Source organism: Triturus cristatus, chromosome 12 (assembly GCF_964204655.1).
Source record: "Triturus cristatus chromosome 12, aTriCri1.1, whole genome shotgun sequence".
In the NCBI taxonomy this organism is placed as follows: domain Eukaryota; kingdom Metazoa; phylum Chordata; class Amphibia; order Caudata; family Salamandridae; genus Triturus; species Triturus cristatus.
In genome coordinates, this window is record NC_140595.1 from 21,234,178 (window position 1) to 21,257,004 (window position 22,827).

At 49.6% G+C, this 22,827-nt stretch overlaps 1 protein-coding gene across 1 annotated transcript in view; it reads left to right on the forward strand.

Moving 5' to 3' along the window:
* The window catches only part of OCEL1 (occludin/ELL domain containing 1), a 59,695-nt gene extending 38,602 nt beyond the window's left edge, over nucleotides 1–21,093 (forward strand). The window contains exons 5-6 of the mRNA XM_085639948.1: nucleotides 17,943–17,993; nucleotides 19,822–21,093. Coding sequence (XP_085496074.1) covers nucleotides 17,943–17,993; nucleotides 19,822–19,941 — 171 coding nt within the window. The 3' untranslated portion in view covers nucleotides 19,942–21,093. The remainder of the gene's footprint in view (nucleotides 1–17,942; nucleotides 17,994–19,821) is intronic.
* Nucleotides 21,094–22,827: the final 1,734 nt, after the last annotated feature.

The window sequence follows — 22,827 nt, forward strand, 5'->3', positions numbered from 1 at the left end:
GAGCCACAATTTGATTGTCACAAGGGCAAAGATCTTGTGCGGTCTAACCCCCTTTTATTTATAATACCCGCCGCGCCCGGCCAGAGGATGTGGTGCAATAACATCCCGGGCAAGAATCACCATTATAAAGTCTGGGTGACTTATTACATCCCTCAGTCACTTGATCCTAAAACACGTACATGACTCACAAAGTCTTAAAACTTTGGGTTCGGTTTCGGGTTGGGTCTTAGGTCATATCACTGAGGTCGTGAGTGGCCAGACCTTTCCTCTCTGTCCTGATATCCCTAGGTCTCCACACAAACCCTTTCTCCGACCACAGGTTCTCCTTGTGTCCCTCTGCATTGAGGTTGGCTTGCAGGTTCCTTAGTCACAGAATGGACATCAATTTCTGTGGGCTGTTCTTGCTGACTAGGCATTCTCACCTTTTGGAACCATGACACATTACGACACACCACTTCATCTCCCTTCTGGGAAGTTATCATGGTACCGTCGACACTCATCGCTGTTCATACTCTGAGTTCAAACAGTATCCTGAACTTCCATGCAGGTCTCTGATTTTTAAGAATCACTCTTTCCCCTGCACCAGATGTCACAGCATTGCTCGCCTCCTGAGGCTTGCCCATCTGTTCTGCGTGCGCCGTGCCTGGACCCCACAGGATCATATTCTGGCAGAATCTAATCTGTGGGAACTGGGATCATGCCCCTCCTGGTCTCGTCAACATCAGAGAACATGGAGACATTGAGTGGTGCAGTGCGGTGTTCCTCTGTATTCATGCAGGAACCTCTGGAGGTTTACTTCCGGCAATCCAGAGAGACTTGTTCAGGGTTCACAGGAAGCATTTGACTTCTCTGTTTGCTTGCGCACACTGTGGTGTGAACAGTGGATGGATGAACCCTAGGCATTCCCAGCAGATCTTTAAATTCCGACCTCTGGAACGGTGACCCATTATCTGTTTTGATTACTTCGGGCAGGCCGAACAGCACAAGTACTTTTTCCGGCACCGGTGTGTTACATTCACGAATGCTGTTGACTCAACTAGTTCGACCACTGGGTATTTCTGATAACTATCCATGATGACCATGGTGACCCTTCCATCTGGAAAGCTCCCGAAGTCCATGCTCTCCTTGAACCACAGGGTGGTACATGGTTCCTCCGTGATGACTGGCCCCGGGGTTTCAGGACTGCTGCTAGGCTGACAGGTCGGACACTGTTGCACCAGGTCATCCACCACGGATTCCAGTCCCAGAAACCACACTTTCTCGTGCAACAGCAACTTCATCTTTGCCATCCCTGATGCCCTCCATGGGCTAGCACAACCACCTGGTGTTGTAGGCTTTCAGGGATTACCAGTCTGCAGCCTTGAGGTCTTCTTGGGTGGTGCTCTGTTCGTCTTGAACTCTCCACATTTGAGTGAGCCTCTCTTTGTCTGACCCATTCCATTTGTTGGCGTCGCGCAGGAGGTTTCTGCCATGAGCCCGGCTGTAGTGCCGCCAATACTCTTGTTAGCACTGGGTCACCTGCAGTTGCTGTTTTGATCTCACATAGGCTTAAGGTTCTAAGGCAGGCCAACTGCGACACCATCTGTATGTATTCGATTCTACCTCATCACCTGACTGTCCAGAGTTTGGAGATGAGAGGCGCAAAAGGAAGTCTGCAGGGTTTTTGGACCCTTGCCACCTGGAGCTGGTAATATTGCAGCTGGATGGCCCATCGTTTGATGTGAGGTGGGGGATGAGGAGCCGTGCCCCGGAACAATGTAACCAATGGCTGGTGATTAGTGATAACTCTGAAGGGCCTTCTAAACAGGTGTGAGAAGTTGGCCTGATGTATGATGTCACTAGTTCTAGTGTACACCTTATATCAGTCCAAACAACCCTTCTGGTGATTGGTTGTAAAGTCAACCTTATAGACCAGCTATCCTAGTGGTAGCATGGACAAGAGCAGTCTTAGGCTAAACTCTGAATGGCATGTGAAGCCAGCTGTGATACCATATATAATCCCTTGAATACCAAATGAAAGGACACCACAACAGATATATCTATAAAATAAAGTGTATTTATTCTAGTCAAACCCTCAGCACTCTTTATGAGATTAGAGGTAAGTACAACACAGTCTTATTTAAGCATACATTAAGTCACACAGGTAAGTAATACAGTTAGGCCCTAGGGGCCACGCAAACCATATACTAAAGAAGTGGTATAAGGACCACTGTCACGGAAATAGAATAGGCCTAGGCCTAGGGAATCGCTGGGGCTACACTACACTAGCGTTAGTTAGGAAGTGGGAGGCCCACGGGATTCGTGTGCAGAGTGGAAACACTCACGCGTAATGCGTAAAAGTCAATAGCAATGTTACAGTTTAGAAATAGATAGATTTAGGACACTTCCGGAGTAGCTAGGAAGTTGAGACTTGAAAACTAGACACTAGGATAGTCACTATCCTGATGAGCACCGGAGTACCCAAGTTACCTAGCCCACAGGCTGCGGGTGCATAGGGGTGAAGATGCGTCGAGGACGACCAGGACCAGGAGGCGAGCTGTCCCACGAAGGCTCTTGCGGTCGGCAGCGTCGAAGTCGAACTAGGACTCACCAAGCCTTGGCAAGCGGAACCCGCGAAGAACGGAGGACTTGCTTCTGGTGCAGACCAGGAAGGTCTGGGGTGCTTCTCTTTTGCAAAGAAGCGGGAGCCAGTCTGGAGGAGCCAAACCGGCAGTGAAGATTTCAAGGTGTGTCATCACAAAGGCCGCTAGCCAACGGGCAAGCAACCGGACAGACGCGGCAAGCAGGAAAATGCAGAAGGGCCCCACGCAGGACCCGTGGAGTGTGGGGGGCTGATCTTCGGTGCAGATGGTGCTTGGGGTTGGGCTTCTCAATCCCTGGTGCACAACTTCAAGGGTGCCTCAGAAGCTGCGCTGGAAGATACTCGCCACTTTTCCCAGGTAGCCGGTCCCACGTCTCTCGTCGCCTCCACGGATCTCAGCTCGGCTGTGGATGTGGATCAGGGTCGGAGAAGTCTGGAAGTCAAGGCTCTGGTCGGGCTCTGCAGTCGGTCCCTCGTAGAACTTTAGCAAAGTAAAGGGTAGTCTCTTGATGGTGCCTGTTTGCACAGGGTAGCCACTCCTTGGCCACAAGGGAGATTCTTCAGTCTTCTTCTTTCGTCGAATGTCAAAGGTCCAGAGTTTGTGTTCAAGTTGCAGGTTCAGGATAATCTAATCTCCTGGGGCCCAGCTACCACACTTAAACTAATCTGGGGGGCTGGGTTGCCTGCTAGGTCACGCCTTATGGGTGGGACCTGGGAGGGGGGTGGTTACACCCCCTTCCCTTTGTGCAGTTTCACACCAGGACTGGGGCTGGAGTGCCCCAGCACCGGTTTGAACTGGACTATGCATGGGACACCTTGTGTGCCCCAGGCATGTCTCATTCCTTTCAGCCCTCCCTGCCCCAATACACTAAAGTCTGTCTGGGGAGGTGCTAGCACCTCCCCAAGCAGGAAACCTATTGTCCAAGCCTCCCTTGCCGGGATCTCTCCCAGCAGCAGGAGGTCAGACTCGGGTCTGTGGCAGCAGCATCCATTTTGTGATGCTGAGGCTTTGGTTAGAGTTAAACAGCAAAGTAGGATTTTAACATGTCTCTCCCTCTAGAAGGGGGGAATAATATCCTCATCACCAGAAAAGGTATGGGGGTATTATTCCAAAGTGTTAGACACCTTACACGACATGTTTTGATAAAGCCAAACCATAGTTACCATAACCGTTTAAGATTATAAGGCACTTTAAGAGTATATGGTAGGCTATATCATAGAACAGCTATAAGGACATGGTTCCGAAAGCTGCAGACAGGCTCAGCTCATGCTAGAGCACCATCTCACATTTTACCAAGCACTCTGCCTCCAGGATTGTTAAGGCCTGCCATAGGAGTGGCTGATAGGTACACATGTGTCTATATATAAGGTAGGTATAGGAATACTACACCTAAGCAAGGGGTGATTATACGACCTTGCCCCAGCTGAGTGATCAGCCAGTTGTGTCTGATTGGAAGGCCAGACCAGGGGTGGCATAATACATGCTGCAGCCCCTGGGAGGCCTAGGGTACACCTATGCCCTGGGTACCTAGGGTATACTGTACAGGGTCCAATAAGGTGATCCTTACCAATTGTGTATGTACCTAGGGTACATGGAGTCCATTTTAAAGAGAGAGCAGACAGCCGGAGACCCTGAATGGGAGGATCTCAGGCCAACTAAGTCGAAAAACCAGCTAGACACTAGGCAAAAAGTTGGGGGTAACCATAGTCAGATATCCACCTTCCTACAACAGGTACAAATTAAAACGTCTGCTTGCCCAATTGATGGCCAGAGCCTCCCTTTCAATCTGAGCATACCTTGTCTCGGTAGACATGAATGCTTTGCATACAAATGCTATTGGTGTCCACCTCCTGGGCGTTACCTTCTGCGTGAGCACTGCCCCCAGGCCCACGGGGCTTGCATCAATCAACAAGCAATTCAGTTAATTTCTTGTGGTAAAAATAAGCCATAGTCGTTTTGCTCACAAGGGCCATCTTCACTTTCTGAAATGCCTTTTTCTCATCCGGGCCCCGCATCCAAAGAGCATCTACCTTGGTCAGAGCTCTCAGCTGTTCTGTGATGGTTGCTGAGTTGGGGATATACTTTCCACAATAGGTTGCTATGAAGCTGTGCACTTCCATAGTGTTGGTTGGCACGGGGGCCTGCTTAATGGCTTTTGCTGTCCTGTGGCCAGGCTGCTCCCCATCCTGGATGAACACATATGAGAAGAATTGTATAGAAGTCTGTAAGAAGGAACACTTCTCTTTGTGGAGTGTGACTCCGTGTTCCCACAAACGCTTCAGCGTGGCTCTCATGCCCTTATGGTGTTCTTCTGCTTTTGCAAACTAAATCAAAATGCTATCACTGCCATTCATGATGCCTTGCAAACCTGAAAGTGTCTCTTAATGCATCATGGAACACCTTTGTCGCTGAAGAAATGCCAAAACTCAATCATTTGTATCTGTGCAAGCCTAGGTGTGTGGAAAAAGTAGTTATGTATTGACTTTCTTCTGACAGCTGAAGTTGGTGGTATCCTGCATTAAGGTCTAATTTTGAGACCTACCTAGCTCCATTTATGTCAGCAATAATATCTTTCATTGTGGGCGTTATGTGTCTCTCTCATTTGATGTCCTCATTCAGAAGGTACAAAGCTATGCACAGGCGCAACTTACTAGGCTGTTTTGGTTTCTCAGCAATTATCGTAGGGGATAGCCAGGGTGTTGGCCCAGAGATCTTCTCAATTACTCCTAGGCTCTCAAGCTTGTCTAGCTCCTGATCAACCTGCGGCCTTGGATGGAAGGGCACACGCCAATGACGCAGGGCATCCTAGTCTGGTAAATAGTTCTGGAAAATGACTTAGCAACTCGTTTATGTGATATATGTGATGTACGTTCTGGGCGAACAACACAAAACCCTGATCCCTCTGTGTTGTGATTGCCTAGTAGAGTGTCAGCTTCTTTATTGGCTACATGGAATGCTGCCAGGAGTTTTGAGCATTGGACCTCACACACACTTTCAGAAGTCCTCTGAGGGGTAATGGGGGTAATGGGGTCTGGATCCCGTATGTGTAGATCTTGGTGTCGGATGGGGGGGAACGTGGGCCTCTGGTGGAGGCCTCAATACTGTGGTATCCCCATTACATTTACTGAGACCCCTGTGTCGATGAGGGCTTTGACTTCTGACCGTGCAATTTCAACTACACATGGGGGCTGCGGTCGCCTGTGCCGCTTCAGGTCTCCTGTCAATGAAATTAGTAAGATTTCCTCTTCATCTTCCACAGCCGATTCTTCCAGCCATCGCCCGCCCTCCTGGGAGTCTGTGGCTGCATCAGGTTCTCATGGTCATTCAGCGATAGCTGCCTCACCCTCACAGCTTTCGTCTGGGCCTGTCTTCTGCCGCCTACCCTTTCCTTTGTACCACTGCGGCACACCCTTGTGAAGTGGTTGCCCTTTTCACAGATTGAGCATGTGTGCTTTGCGCCGGGCAGTCATATAAGGAGTTTTCCTCATGGCCATAGTACTTACTGTGAGCCCCAATGAGCAAGGGCGTTGGCCCTTTGGGCTTGGATGTTTTTCCTTTCGTGTTTATGGCATCTGCTTCTTCCAGTTTCAACATCATCGCATCATCGGCCATATTCTCCAACAACTCTGGGCGATGTATCAAAATGCACGGGCACTGCACGGCACTCACAGCCAATTCTAAAAGCTAAGTCAGGTATAACCAAATTGTTATCCGCCAAGTTCAATGCTGTGGCGCAGTCCCAAATGATTTACAGTTCCCCAAGGGGCCCTCTTGGTGCACGTTGGGCAAGATGAGCAAGCACACATGCTCTGGGCCACCCGGGACTCACTGCTTTGCTCAGGGTGTGGTCAACACTGTTGCAGGCATTCACATTGGGCGTGGTACTGTACTTAGAGTCACGGAATGCACCACCAAAACTTCACCGGTGTACAGGTAAATCGTGGATTCCAGTGCCACATGGATACAGCAGCGGCTGGCATTGCTTGTAGGTGGGCGATGCGAGGGGTCGCAGGGGGATTTGTGGGGCTGTTGCAGGGAGGATTTGCAGGGGGTGTCGCTGGGAAATAAAAGAAATAAAATTAAACTGACCTTTCTGCCAGGTGCCGCATCTTCTCTGCTACTGCTCTCCTGCCTCTGACAGAAAGAGGAAGCAGGCTGTCAGGCTCCCTCCCCTAAACCACTCAACGCTGCAATGCAGCATTGTGATTGGTTGGGATGGCGCCCAGCCAGGGGCTCGTGAGGAGAGCATGTTCTCCTAGCAGGCTGAAATGCAGCCTGTATGGAGAAGCGCAAAGTGCGCATGTCTGGTGTGGGCGGCCCGAGAGGGCAGATCAAACAGTCTTTGCACACTCAGGAAAAGGCAAATAATTCTTCCCCTGCCCTGCTCAAAGAGCAGAGCAGCCGCGCCCGCCCAGAATGCACAAAGCAAACATAAAATGGTAATAACTAAAAGTTATTACCATTTCTTGTTTTGGCTTTCTCGCACTGCGAGAAAGCAGTGGGGTGACGCTCCTCTGCCCTAGTGGAGGAGCCGCCCCTGCGACAAACCAGCGCCACCTCATGATTGCTGGCATCAGTGGTGTAACTGACTGCACACGACCTCCACGTTTTATTCGTGGAAGGGGCAGTGGCTGCTATCGGAGCACTGGGAGCTGCTCCTTGAGGTAGGTTCCGAACTCTTTGGGTCTATGTTGGTGCTACCTTGTCGTTAATGTGGTGGCACGGTCTAGCCACTAGCGCACCCTTGCTACTCTGCATTCACACCTGCTGACACAATGAACCACACCTTGGATTGTAACACTGGCAAAGACCTTGTGTAGTCACACCACCTTTTATCGATAAGCTCCAGCCGCACCCAGCCAGAGGATGCGTTGCAATACCATCCGGGGCTAGAGCCATGTGTGCAGCGCCCATTGGTCTGAAATGGATTAAGACCCCTACCTACCCACCGTTGTGTGTCTCAGCCAGGGCTGCTGCTGTGGGCCCGGCTACCCAGAGTCTTATCTCTAGCACGTGCCAAGTTTTTCACAGGTCTTTAAAGACCATTTGCATATTTACATACCTTTGTAAACTGGTTACCGAGGCTTAAGTTTTTTTTCTGGTTCCAGTACCCCCTGGGCCCCCACTCTGTCTATTTCTTACATTGTATTTTATATTTACTGCCGTTGTGTGAGCATGCATTTCATGAAAAGGAATATAAAGAAGTTTTGCCAAAAGAAAAATGCCAGCCATGTGTTCTTTAAAGAGCCTGCAAAAACCTTGTCTAGACACTGAATAGGATTATAAATAAAAAAAAGTATGTATTCATTTGTAATGTGACCTCTCCGTCTTTCTTCCCTTTAATTATTAGTCATGGATCATTCAGGCAGCCCTAGATCACAAATAAAAGTGATTTCTATTTCTATTTGCTGTTCGAAGTATGCACAGATAAGTGCTGAAAATATGGCTTTAGGTGACTGCTTATTTTTGTACCATCTGGGACATCAAATTGGTAAGCTAGCAACCCTAATCATAAGACTGGAAGTCTGTTGCAGGATCAGCACATTATTTATTTCCTCACCCTCGATCCCTGATAAATGCCATAATAGCAGGTCTTTAAGTGGGCCGGATCCTGCGGGTGCTCAGCACCAGCAGTTTGTAAAAGCAGGCGCCAAGACGGGTCCCTATCGGGCTCTCCATTTTCACCCTCTTCACTTTTCGCTTCACCAAAACACAGAGCCTGCAAAGGCAGTGTGTGTGTGTGTGTTAAGGTACAGGACCTCTAAGGGTGACACAATATATGCTGCTGCCCTTAGAGGCCTTCCCTGGTAACAGTGCCCATGGTACCCATGACAGCTTTTACAAGGGACTGACATGTGGCCAGAGAGGTGCCAGTTGGGGGTAAAAAGGTACGGTTTTGGGAAAGAACACAGGCCCTGGGAACCTGATTGGCAGGGACTCAGGGCACATCAAGTCAAAGTGCATCAGAAATCTAGCAAAAAGTGGTGGTGTTACTGCAACAGAAACCCAGCTTCCTACGCTCCCCAATTTTTTCCTCCCACTTAAAGCCCTGCTTAATAGCAATATTTGAACATCTCTGAAACTCTATGCTGCTGTCAATAGCATGCTGAGTTACTTCAAGTGTCTGGGAATGCACCCTGCATTCAGGCAACTCACTCCTCATTCTCGCCCTTCACTTTCACGCTCACCGTGCACTCACAGCGATCACTATGCACTCACACTGATCACCATGCACTCACACCATTCACCTGCTCACCCTGCACTCACAGCGATCACTCTGCACTCACAATGCACTTGTGCTCTTCACCCTGTACCTCACCCTGCAGTCACACGAACATACTACTCATCCGCACTCATGTGACACTTCACCCACCTGTCCCCCTCACTGCTCAATCTGCAATCTCACTCAAACAAGTCCATCACTAACCATGCATTCATTCATCCTACTCTGCATTTACATTTGCACCATATGGTCACCTCACTCACCCTGCAGTCACTCCTCTTACCATACTCTCACACTGTTGCATCGCTCACCATGCACTCACATGGGCACTCCTGCCACCCACACAGTGCAGGGGATTAATATGCCTGCTACAAAGAATGTGTACCATGCCGATCACAGAAATGTGTGAGTGTACTATGAGTGGCGCTATAAAAAATGAAATGTTTGTCAGAAAGGTGCTATGGAGAGATGAGGTGCATTGTTGGTGAGTGGTACTGAGTGAATTCATGGAAAAGGAGGAAATGGGGGAGGGGGCACAAAAAATGTTGCACCGTGTGCGACCAGTGCTAGGAACAGCCCTGGCTGGGAGTGTTAGCTGCCCTTTCCCTCCGACGTTCGGTTCTAGCTGCGCCCCTGGCAAGAGCCACCGTTGTAAAGTCTGGGTGCCTTATTGCAGCTGGCCTCTGCGTGCACACTTGCTTCCTTCTGTTCCCCAACCTTGCAACTGAGTTTAAACTCGCCGTGGCTCTCTAGCAGGAGATCTGTGACTGGCCCGAGTGCACACTCGCTTTCTGTGTTCACCACCCTTGTGAGTGTGTGTTGGGAGGGGACCTGCCCCTGTTCTCAGTATGCACAGACACTCACTGTCTCCCGAAGGTCGAGGCCGGGATAAGGCCCACTCAGTGAAGGTCGGAGGACAAGAGGCCTCGGAGACTGTGCCAGCGTCGGGGCTCCGTGAGAAGATCCCGTCTCCCGATAAGGAGTGACGCTGATGGCTCGTGTGATCTGAGGTGCCTGGCAGCAAGGGCATCGGCGCTATCTGTCGGTCACCGGATTTCCTGCGAGTCAGCGGCGTCCGGCTCCTTACCCTGAAGGTATTGATTTTAATTAGTCTTATCTCTGCCGAGCACGGGCCGTTTAATCCGCAGCCCCTTCGGCTCCGGGGGACGGACAGACTGTAAAGGGGCTGCAGCGACGCCGCGGGTCGAAGCCGCCACAGGGTGGCACAGATTTAAAAAAAAAACATTGCCAACTATTGGGTGTCATGGTCTTTGTGTAATGAGGGGCTGCAGACAAGCGCGTCCCAGTGGCCTGACTTTCGCTTAACTGACAGCATCATCACCACAGGGGGCAGGGCACAAGTCCTATAAAAAGAAGTGGGGGGACTGACAATATGCAAATGACCTCATGAATCACGCGCTGAACGTGTCCCGGTGTCTGAAAATTACACCGGGACACGTTCAGCATATTTCTGTGGGGCCCAGCTTCTTGGCAGTGAAAAGAGTGGGGGGACACCGTGTACCTGCGTGTACCCCCGACCCAAGCCCTGAGTGGCAGGCACCAATGGAAACTCTGGCAGTCTCAGCAGAGAAGCCATAGAATGAATGGGCATGGCGTGAGACCTGAACTCAAGGTTGAACTAAGTCTAGGATAAGAGCATAGGACTGTTTTAGGCCTGGCTTTAACCAAGACCTTTTCACTTTACTAAACTTACATGTATAATATAATTTTTCTGGCTGCTAGCCCGCCCCTTCTTTCACTGATTTACTGTTGTGTCATTCACATTTTCCTTCAGCCCGCCACAGCAGAATACAGCATTGGGCAATGAATGGGGCACCTCATTCACTATTTGAGCGCATTGTGCTCTTTCACATGGTGTTCCTCCACATGCAAAGTAGTTCCCGTCAGTTACAGGTTCTACTATGGCAATGTGTGCTTTGAGACCATTTTTTCATTTTTTCTTTTAGCTCCTGATTCTATGTTGTAAGGACCCAGCAACTTCCCCAATAATAACGTATTGTAAAACCCCTGAAAAACAATACATACCTCAAAAAAGAGAAACACCTGGCAGCCAAAACCAGACCTATTGGCTTTGCAAATTTTTTTTTTAAAATCATATTGCTGTGTAACCCTCTTAAAACCTTCGATCATCATAGGGAACTTTCTAATTTATCTTCTGTGTCAGTCACATTAGGTATATTTTGGTGAGTTCTGAGCTCTTTGAAAAGTAAATACATTCCAGTGAGTTCTTAAAAAGTACCACAATACTGCTCTTGGAAAACATGATAGAACCCAGGTGAAAATATGTGTGAAGTAACCTGAAAACCAAGCCCAGGCTCCCTCAGTAGGGGCCAGGTGAAGATGTTTGTTCCCTTCTGTTATATCTTTTGAAAGTCAAGTCCCTGGATAGAACCTTTTTTTACTCAATATCTAATGTGTATGACAAAGCTTGCCCTCTGGCTGCTTGTGCTGAAACTCGCCTGAGTGATGGAGGCCTGTGCCCCTGATGCCAGTGCAGTACCTGTCCCGTGTGATGGAGGCCGGCACCGCTGATGCCAGGGCTGTACCTGTCCTGTGTGTGAGGGAAGCTTGCACTGCTGCTGTCAGTGGTGCACCTGCCTGTGTGTGAGGGAAGCTTGCACTACTGCTGCCAGTGCTGTACCTGTCCTGTGTGTGAGGGGAGCGTGTACTGCTGCTGTCAGTGCTGCACCTGTCCTGTGTGTGAGGGAAGTTTGCACTGCTGCTGTCAGAGGTGTACTTGTCCTGTGTGTGATGGAAGCTTGCACCACTGCTACACGTGTCCTGTATGTAAGGGAGACTTGCACTGCTACTGTCTGTGCTCTTCTTGTTGTGAGAGTGAGTGAAGCTTGCACCCCTGCTCCCTATGCTGCTGTGAGAGTGAGAAGGGCCGCATTGGGAACCCAAAGCAGCTCTGGCAATTTTGTTGGACTGGGGAGGGTAAGCGTGAAGCACTGCTGCTTAACTGAGGGTCGATACTGCAGCATCGCTGCAAAACCGGCCCTCAATAACAAAACCGGCCCCCACCCCTCCAAAACCAGTCCCCACCCTTCCAGCCTCCCGGACAAATGCCCAATGCCCGCAACGGCCAGTCAGGCCCTGAGAGTGAGTGACGCTTACATCACTGCTGCCTGCACTGTACCTGTTTTGTGGCTAATAGAAGTGTATTACTGCTGTATTTACGACAGTTGGCCTGTGCCTGAGGAAAGCTTGCACTGTTTGTTCTGTAATAGATTGAAGGTTGCTCTAATGGTCCTGTATTGCACCTGTTCTGTGAGTGAAGCTTGCACTGCTGATGCCTGTGCTGTACCTATTTTGTGCTCCAGAAGCTAGCATTTCTGCTGAAGAACAAGTTACTTGCCTTCGGTAACGATGTATCTGTAAGAAACATTAGTTAGTTAGATTCCTCACCTTAGAATATCCCCAGGCATCAGGCTGGATCCGGAAAGATTTTTCGTCAGCAATACCCCTTGCGCGTCGCTCTGCGTCCGCCGTCGGCGTCGTGCGCCGGAATGATGTCATCGGAGTACTTAGACGCCGCCCTCGCGCGCTGACGTCAGTTCTTGTACATAGCTTTCCGCGCCAGGAACGCAGAGCCATGCAAGAGACAGACACTGGTGCCAAAAAATCTATGGCCCTAGAAAGGATAGCCTTAACCCTAGATGTCGGTTCGCAGAACGGGGAGGATGGGTGGGTCGGTGAGGAATCTAACTAACTAATGTTTCTTACAGATACATCGTTACCGAAGGTAAGCAACTTGTTCATCTGAAAGAAACACGTTAGTTAGATTCCTCACCTTAGAATAGATACCCCAGCAATACCAACCCCGGTGGTGGGTCTGCGAACCAAGATCACACCAGAAAGTCCTGGAGAACAGAACGGCCAAAGAAGCCATCTCTCCGGACTTGGCTGTCCAGGCAATAATGCTTGGCAAACGTGTGCAGCGAGGCCCATGTTGCTGCCTGACAGAGGTCCTGCAAAGGGACTCCCTGTCCCAGGGCAGTAGTAGCCGTTGTGGAATGGTCTCTCAGCCCTACAGGAGGGTCCTTTTTAGCGAAGGAGTAACAAGCCTTTATACACAATACGATCCACCGTGAGATGGTCCGCTTGTGTACTGCCCTTCCCTTCTTAGCACCCACGTATCCAACAAAAAGCTGGTCATCCACCCGGAACTGCTTGGTGCGGTCCAAATAAAAGGACAGCGCCCGTTTTGGGTCCAGACGGTGGAGCCTCTCTCGAAGGATGCGGAGGCGGAAAGAAGGTGGGCAAGGTGACAGATTGCCCGATGTGAAAGGGAGTTCGACTTTTGGAAGAAAGGAAGGACGAGTCCGGAGGACAACCTTGTCCGGATGAACAGAAAGAAAAGGAGGCTTAGACAATAACGCCTGGAGCTCACTCACCCGTCTAGCCGAGGTGATAGCTACCAGGAAAGCAGTCTTAAGAGTCAGAAGACGAATGGGACAATTGTGAAGAGGCTCAAAGGGAGCGTACATCAGAAAGGTCAAAACTAAATTCAAATCCCACTGAGGCATTACGAAGGGGACAGGAGGAAACATGTGAGTAATGCCCTTAAGGAAACGAGAAACAACAGGGAATTTGAAAAGAGAAGGCTGATCAGGAAGTCGTAAGAAAGCAGAGATAGCTGATAGATAACCTTTCAAGGTGCCCAGAGCAGAGCCCTGCTGGGCTAGAGAGAGAAGAAAGAGGAGAACCTCAGAAAGAGGGGCGGAAAGGGGATCCACAGCCTTTGCTGTGCACCATGCCACAAATTTGTTCCACCTGCAGGCGTATACCGTTTTAGTGGAGGGACGACTGGCTGCCAGAATAACGTCACAGACTTCAGGAGGCAAGTCAAATGGCATCAACTGTCACCGCTCAATCTCCACGCATGGAGGTGGAGACTGGACAGGTTCGGGTGGAGAACCGTCCCCTGCTGCTGCGACAGAAGGTCCTCCCGAAGAGGCAGGCGTGTCGGAGGATCGATTGACATACTGAGTAGCTTGGGATACCAGTACCTTCATGCCCAATCCGGAGCCACTAAGATGACTTGGGCCCGGTCGCGCCTGATCTTCTTCAGCACTCTGGGCAGAAGTAGTATAGGTGGAAAGGCGTACAACAGACCGCAACTCCACTCGTGACGAAAGGCGTCCCCGAGCGAGTGCCGCCTTGGAAACTCCAACGCGCACAACTGCGGACATTGCGCGTTCTCTTCGGTGGCGAATAGATCTAACAAAGGCTCTCCCCACTGCCGAAAGAAGCCTTGCGCCACGTCCGAGTTTAGACGCCATTCGTGATCCATCATGCACCGGCGGCTGAGTTCGTCTGCTCTGGCGTTCAGAGAGCCCACCAGATGTTGAACCACCAGGGTGATGCCCTGGTGTTCCAGCCATGTCCAGAGGCGCAGAGCCTCCTGACAAACGGTCCACGACCCCACCCCGCCCTGTTTGTTGCAATACCACATGGCGGTGGTGTTGTCCGTGAACACCTGCACCCCACTTCCCCGTACAACGGGAAGGAATGCCTTCAGTGCAAGTCGGATCGCTCTCAGCTCTAAAAGGTTGATATGGAGCCGAGTCTCCGCCGGAGACCAGAGTCCTCTGATCTCCGCCTCCCCCATGTGGCCCCCCCCATCCCAGGAGGGACGCATCCGTCACTTCTACGTGCTCCGGTTGGGGTAGGGAGAGGGATCTGCCGCTGACCCAATCGCGGTTCGTGAGCCACCACTGCAACTGCTTCGCAGTGCCCTCTGAGATCAAGACATGGTCGGACAGACTGCCACTATGCTGGGCCCACTGAAACTTCAGGTCCCACTGCAGAGCCCGCATTCGCCACCTGGCGTAATGCACCAACAGGATGCAGGAGGCCATCAGCCCCAGAAGCCGCAGCACCAACCTGACCGAAACCCAGGATACAGGCCGAAAGATGGGAATCAGAGCCTGAATATCCCGGACCCGCTGCTCCGGAGGATAGGCCCAGAACTGCGCCGAATCTAGAACCGCTCCGATGAAGAGGAGCTTCTGGGAGGGTCTCAGGTGTGACTTCGGCACATTGATGGAGAACCCTAGCAAATGCAGGAGGTCGGCTGTAGTCTGGAGGTGGGAGACGACTGCCTGGGGCGAGCCCGCCTTCAACAGCCAGTCGTCGTGATAGGGGAAGACTGGAACCCCTGATCTGCGCAGATGAGCTGCGACCACCGCCATCACTTTCGTGAACACCCGAGGGGCACTGGTGAGACCGAAGGGGAGCACGGTGAATTGAAAATGCTCCTGACCCACCGTGAACCGCAGGTAACGCCGGTGGGCCGGCAGGACGGAGATGTGAAAATAAGCGTCCTGCAAGTCCAACGCTACCATCCAGTCTCTTGGGTCTAGGGCAGCCAGAACCTGAGCTAAGGTGAGCATCTTGAACCGCTCCTTCCAGAGGAAGGCGTTGACGCTCCTGAGGTCCAAGATAGGGCGTAGGCCCCCTTTGCCCTTCTTGGGAACCAGAAAGTAGTGGGAATAGCAACCACGACCTACTTCTGGACCAGGAATGCGCTCGACGGCCTCTTTGGCCAAGAGGGCCGTAACTTCCTCCCAGAGAAGATTCAAGTGATCCCCGACATGGGGTGGTACTGTGGTGGCATGGCTGGAGGGGTCGTCTCAAAGGGGAGGGAGTAGCCCCTTCAGACAATTTGTAGCACCCACCTGTCCGACGTGATGGAACGCCAGTGGAGCAGGTGATGGCGAACTCTGCCGCCCACTGGCATGGAATGGGCCTGAAAGCTCGGACTAGGAGGGCTTTGAGGTGGATGCTGCCGGAGTGGATGTGGACTGACCGGCACGTTGTCCTCCAGTACCGCCTTGGCAGAATCCACGTCTGCGACCGTGTGCAGGTTGGTTCTGTGGGCGGTGGCTAGGCGGACGTGAGGAGGTGCCCCTTCCTTGGCCACGAAAGGGACAAAAGGCGGAAGTTTGCGGCTGCGGGGCCGAGAGACCCAAGGACTTGGCCGTAGCCCGGGAGTCCTTGAAACGAGCCAGCGCACTATCCGCCTTCTCGCCAAAAAGGCGAGTGCCATCAAAGGGCATATCCATGAGGGTACTCTGGACATCCCCCGAGAAAGACGTGGACCGTAGCCAGGCGTGGCGACGAAGCGCTACCGTGGTCGAAATTGCCCACCCCAGCGAGTCCGTGGTGTCCAGTCCACACCGTATGGCATGCCGTGCTGCATCTCGCCCATCAGCAAGCGCCTGGGTGAGCCGTGACCGGGCCTCCTCCAGACACAGGGGCAGCACGTCCTCCACCGCATCCCACAGAGAGTGGGAATAACGGTCCAAGAGGCAAGCGGTATTCAAGGACCGCAGACCCAAACTCAGGGACGAGAACAGCTTCTTTCCGAACTGTTCCAGCCTCTTGGATTCCCGATCCAGAGGAGTGGACGGGAAGGAGGATTGGGAAATCGAGGCCTGGATAACCAGACTCTCGGGAGTGGGGTGTTGGGACAGAAAACAGTGGTCGCCCGGAGCAGGGCGGTGGCGCCGGGCCACGTTCCGATCCACAGGAGGTACTGTGGAGGGCTTGTACCAGGTGCCCTGCAGAACGTCTACGAGTGCCTCATTGAACTGCAGCAGAGGCTCTGTGGAGCTTGCTGACGGTTGAAGCACTTCTGTGAGGACGTTAGTCCTCACTGCCACAGCAGCCAACTCCAGCCCAAGGGCATCGGCCGACGTGCGCAGGACCACTGAAAAAGCTGCACCTTCCTCTGAGGCCACAGTCGGAGGAGAGATGAAACCAGCGTCCGGGGAGGTGTCCAGATCACTGGCATCCCCCAGTTCGTCTGCCCAGTCCTGGGAAAGGTCGGCCTGTCTGGCCATAGGGTCCTCAGACCCCTCCCAGTCGCCCCGTCATCCGATTCCTGATAAACAGGAGGAATAACCGGAGCCGGGCAGTAGATGAAATGCTCATGCATCGGCGTCGGATGCGGCGTCGAGCGGCGCCGCACCGGTGAACGGCGTAGTCCGGGGACGGCGCCGGGGGTGGAACTGGTGTCGGCGCCGGCGGAGGAGGCGCCGGCATAGATCCAGGCCTGGATCCCTCGGGGACCTGGGACGTCGGTACCGAAGTCATCGACGGAGCCGGAGCCGCCAGCTCGCGAGGTCGCCCAGTTGAGCCCGCAGGGCCCAAAGGCGCGCCGGCAGGCGTCGATGGCGGAGCCAGGCCCCTCATGGCCGAGAGGAAGGCGCTGATCTCAGCCGGAGTCGCGTCAGTCCCAGGGACCCGCGGGTATGGAGACAGACGCGGCTCCTGCGGCTCCGACGGAGCCGCGGGGGTGGGACCACCCTGACCCTCGACCAGGTCGTGCGACCGGCGAGGGGTGTCCGAAGAGCGGTGTCGCCTCTTGGACTTCTTCGAGCGCTTCGACTTACTCGAAGACTTCGAGCCCGACGAGCGATGATGGTGACTGCGGCTCCGCGACCGGTCCTTGGACCTCCTTCTGGACCGGGACCGTGAACGGCGCGGAGCCGAGTGACGAAGCTCGAGAAGCTTACGGGACCGCTCCCGCCTAGCCTTCGAGGTCAAGGCCTGACAGTCGAGGCACGACTCCGCATCGTGGTCGGGCCCCAGGCAGTAAAGTCACCGGCGATGGTGGTCCGTCACTGACATCAGTCGATGACTGGAGTCACAGGCCTTAAAACCAGGCATCCTACCGGCACCAGAGTCGAGTCGACAGAAGACCAAAAAGAGTCAAAAAAAAGTTGTCAAAAAGTTACTAAGGAGTAAGCTCTTCCCGGATCGGCGCTGTCTGGCGCGGAAAAAAGAAGAACTGACGTCAGCGCGCGAGGGCGGCGTCGAAGTACTCTGACGTCATTCCGGTGCACGACGCCGACGACAGACGCGGAGCTGCAGACGACAGCTAGCGACGCGCAAGGTGTATTGCTGACGAAAAATCTTTCCGGATCCAGCCTGACGCCTGGGGATATTCTAAGGTGAGGAATCTAACTAACATGTTTCTTTCAGATTATATCTTACCTGTCCCACAAAAAGTATACTGCCTCTTACCCACAAAACATCAGTGTATTCAAGTAAATTAAAGACTGCTTGAACAGTCAAGTGACTCGGATGTCCATTACACCCCACAGGAGAACGCCAGGATCAACCAAGTCTTATTGGATATGGAGAGGAGAAAAAATGTAAGTACAGAGTGCTGGCGACAGGAAAGGCGTGTGTGGGGGGTGAGGGAAGGGAGCTCGGATGTTGTAGTTTTCTTTTTTTAACATTGAACTAATAAACCACTTTTGAAATGCTATGTAGATGAAAAGCTCAGAATTGGATACAGAGTGAAGTAGTTGCCCTTACTTAACCTTTTGATATTTGTGTCTGTCACTGAATCACTTTTGGTATCCAGGGACACCCCCCCCACCTAAGCAATTTCTATCATTTGAACCTCAAACCAATACATACAAATACGAAAATAAGTATACATCAAACTAATGCACTAATTAAAAAATATTTTTTTTAATTCACAAACAAAAATATATAGATGAATCAAAATTGTAATAGGAAGGATGGAGCTTTTCAAAATTTGGATTTATTTTTAAAAGACAAAGCAATGTGACCTGAGAATATCAGTGCAACGTTTTGCTCCAAATTCATGTGCTCTTTTTGGCAAAGAACTAGTGCTTCAATTGAGGTCATCAATTGTCCGTACTGGTGCTTGCTGCACTTGCAATGTTACCACAAATCAAGCTGAGGATACCAACTTCTTTTTTAGCCTCCAATTTCAAATTCCTCCACATTTACAAAAACAATTACAATTTCTTACTTCTTTTTGTGTAGGTACTTAATTAATCTGCCAATAATATTTAATGTTTTCAAGAGTCGCAGACCAGTAGGGATGTACGGACCACGGGTTAAGAATCGCTGGTGTACAGGGTCAACATGCTTTTGCGCCTCATATGGCTTTGTTCCTAGCAATTTCAAACAACTAGTACACTTTGCGCCCATCCCCTGGCCCGCAGAGAAAAAGTTTGCAAACCTTCAGTGGATTCATTGACTGTCACTATCACTGCTGAAAAATCAAAGGCTGGCAGGATGGCAGTGTCGAACAGGAGCATACTGGCCGAGCAGTGAAACCTTAACACACCAATCACTCCTGCCTATGACCACACAAACAACCCCCCCAGATATGGCATCATAACCTACACCTCAGTTTATGACACCACAGCAGGGTGACCAGATTCCCAAAACAAAAAACCGGGACAGGTCATAAACATAGAAGAAGGACTACAGTTTACACTGTACACTGATGGCTGGCTGGATCTTGGTGCAGGTAGTGACCTCTGACTCCAGTGAGTAGGGTCATGCTGGCGGTTCCAAGACGCTGTTGCCCCGATGAATGGAATCATGATATTCTTGTTGCATTGTAGAAAGAGATGGGACATCCAGAGAGATAATGTCTCTCTTTAAAGGATTTCCCTTCCCACAACAACCTCATTTGGAGTGACGTCATGCCGTAACATCTCCGGTAGGGAGAAGTGAGCATGCGCACATCTTTTTAACACCAGTGCATACTCAGCCACTACAAAAGAATCGGGACATTTCTGTGCTCATCCCAGCCACAATCTAAAAACAGGGACATTTATTCAGTTTGGAGGAAAGTGGCAGGACACCGGGACACTTCACGAAAAACTGGGACCGTCTGGTGAAAACCGGGACGTCTGGTCACCCTACACCACAGTCATCTCCATCTCCAATATAACACAGCGTCTGTGTGATGCAAACATTGAAAAGAATACGACTACTAAAAGTTATGATTAGAAAATGACTGGTGTACTATAGCATCTACCTGTGTATCCCTTTTTACATGCTTTAAGAGCCAGGACCTAATATGGAAGGGCCACTCTTTAACGCTTCTGCTAAAAAGTAAGTCAGGTGTTTGTTATGATGCCACCAAAACACTTTTACATCTATATTTTACTTCCAAAATGTGGTTGATGTCTCAGAATCTTCTCCTCACAGGATCCTGCCTTCCTGGAGAAGAGGGACCGCTGCGACTACCTGAAGGCGAAGCTCTCGCACATCAAGAGGCAGATCCAGGGCTACGACCAGGCGTCAAACAAGGGATCGGTGTACTTCTGAGCCGGCTACATCCGGACTGCAACTTTTTTGTTTTTTGTTTTATATAGCGCAAACTCGACCCAAAGGTATCAGACCTTTACATGTGTACCAGTTGCGTTACAGATGGACACGTTCATTTTGTTAGGTACGAGGAGATTAAGTGATTTGCCCAGAAACACAGGATGGTAAGAGCCTCTGACAAGACTCAAACCTGTTTACCCAGCTTTGAGGTCGACTGCTCTAGTCGTTAGGTCACATGGGGTAGATGAACTTACGCCAGCTACTCCAGGTGTATGTATTCTAATTGAAACAACGGTGGACCTCTCCTGCCGCACCTCACACCAGTTCCAATAATAGTAATGGTCGTGCAATCAACCCCAAACGCCAGCCGTTGAAAGGCGTCACTGTGTTCCAGATCAACAAAGATTATGAATAGATGGGGGTGCACAGTTCAGAAAGTCCAAGAGGCAGGTAGTTATAGATAAATAACTTCTTTATTTCAACTTTTAAAGAGTTAATCTGGTATAAAAGGTCCAGCCAACGTGTTTCATTCCCCCAAGGGGAACTTCATCAGGGCTGTAACATGACAAGACAACATATATATTACATTCAAATCATAAGACACAGGACTAACAAAACAAGCAGATACATATTAAAACATTATCTTCAAAGAAACCGACATAAACAGAAGAATAAACGTCAGACATTTGACTTATACATATTACAATACATGCAAAGTCACACAGCTACACCCAAGTGAAATATCTACAATTTGTATGAAGAAAAGTAGAGAGAAACACCCTGAACAACTGTCAGTATGCCATATTAGTGCATCCGGAAATATACTCTTTCTATTATTTTCTTTGTTAAGAAGCATACACCACATACCCATGTTTCCATTACTCACACGCTTCCAAAATTCATAAGGCATATCTCAAACCAATATACATGACCAACTAGTATATTGATCAGTCTCTATATTCTTTATGTGATCATAAAGAGACTAGGGCAAGGTAAGGGGGAGAGTAGCTTTCTAGGTCTGATGCATTTCAAAATTTAATGAGAAGGCCATATCTCAAAGTTATTACATAATTCAAAACAGTAATGTTGTATATCAGTTGTGCATAATCATACCATGACAAGTAGATTTTGACCAATAAATGGATAAAAGCATACCTTAGGTTTCTCAATTTCCTGTCTCCGTATAATTTCAAATCATTCATAGGGTACAGTGTATTGCACTTGCACCTATAATTCCTATGAGAAAATACAATGTCTATATTAGACTATAATACTTAAAGGTCAATGTCCAACATATCCTAAAACTGATCAGACGGAAGAGTTTAAAAGTACATTTTAAGAATCAAAAACAAAAGTGTATCAGCCAGGAGGTACCACTAAAAGGCAGCGCATACCATATTCCCGTTAACAGCATCACCTTGTTATCACCAGTATGAAGGGTGGGAAGCACTACGCAGGGACTCAACTCGGTAGTATCACGAGTACAATGCTTGTCAAATTTCGCAGCGGTCACACCATAACTGTGCAAAGAACTACAACTCCCATCATACACTGTGCCCAGTCGTTTTATCAATTTAGGTCATATCATAAGTTTACTTTCTATGGACTACCGCTAACCTTATTCCTGCTCAAAATAAGTAGGCCTTCACCGGACCACAAAAGGAATGGAGATTACTCCATTCGAAGAAGGTATATTGACAATAGGACCCTAATCCGTTCGAGCAAAGGTGTGTTGCTCCGTGCCTATGGAGTAAGTAAAAACGGGGACATCAAAAAGACCTGGCATTGAATATCGAGTCCGAGACACAGCGATAGAAAGCAGTAGCTTATTCGAGAAAGTAGAAAGGATATAAATAAAAACAGGGAGGGCTACAATGTAAACAATTGGAAAAGCTGAGCAGCATCTCGACATCTAAACATAACTTAAATAATATTCGTAGGGAGAAGTATTTCACACAAACTAATAAAGTAAAGTAAAGCAAACCGCATATATCCCCAGTCAGCGTCTCCTTACCAAAATCAGGTTCTCAAAGCGTCTGTTACTCTCAGTTTTTTCTCGTCGGTAAATCAGCAGAGTTTTGCCATTGTTTTTAAATACACGTAGCTCCACCCCCAATTATACAAATAACCAATAAATGTAGAACAGTGCAAGAGTACCTATTCAATCCTGCACAAAGCCAACGCAAACTGGCCACCATTAATAAGTGGACCTAGAACGCCGAGTCTTCAAAGACTAGACTCACATATGTACGAGAAAAGAAAATATACGTAATCTAAGTCGCGAAAATGAAGAGTTAATATTGAATAGTAGTAATTAAAAAAGAGATGAGGTTAACCACATTTCGAACAAGCACTCGCCATTTCTAATTTCAAAATGCCTAATAAGCATGTCAAAGATTATAATGAAATAAAAAAAAATTATATCAAGCAATAACGTGTAATCGAAGAGAAAAGCGCGATGTAGGTACAGTCAATCATCACAGATCAACATCCGTCAAAGTCCGTAAAGGCGCCTTCTTGGACCAGTCAAGTATGTAAAGACCCCATGGGCTATCCGGACTCTCAGACAGTGCCACATACATCAGTATAATAAGTCAATGGGAGCATAATATTTTTTTGAATAAATAAAAACACTTTTTTATTGTAAGTGCAAATCCAAAATAGTTTTTCCTCGAATAAATAAAAACAATTGTGTATTGTAAGTGCCATTCTAAAATATAATGGCAAGTGCCAATCGGCAAATCAAAGTAGAAAAAGTAAATAAACTGGGTTTGTGGAATATGTACCACTTGCGAAAAAGGCAAAATGAAATAGTCTTGAGTACGATGTTGATTTGACTTAAACAACACCATAAGCTATCCGAAAGACGGGTGCAGGCACAATATA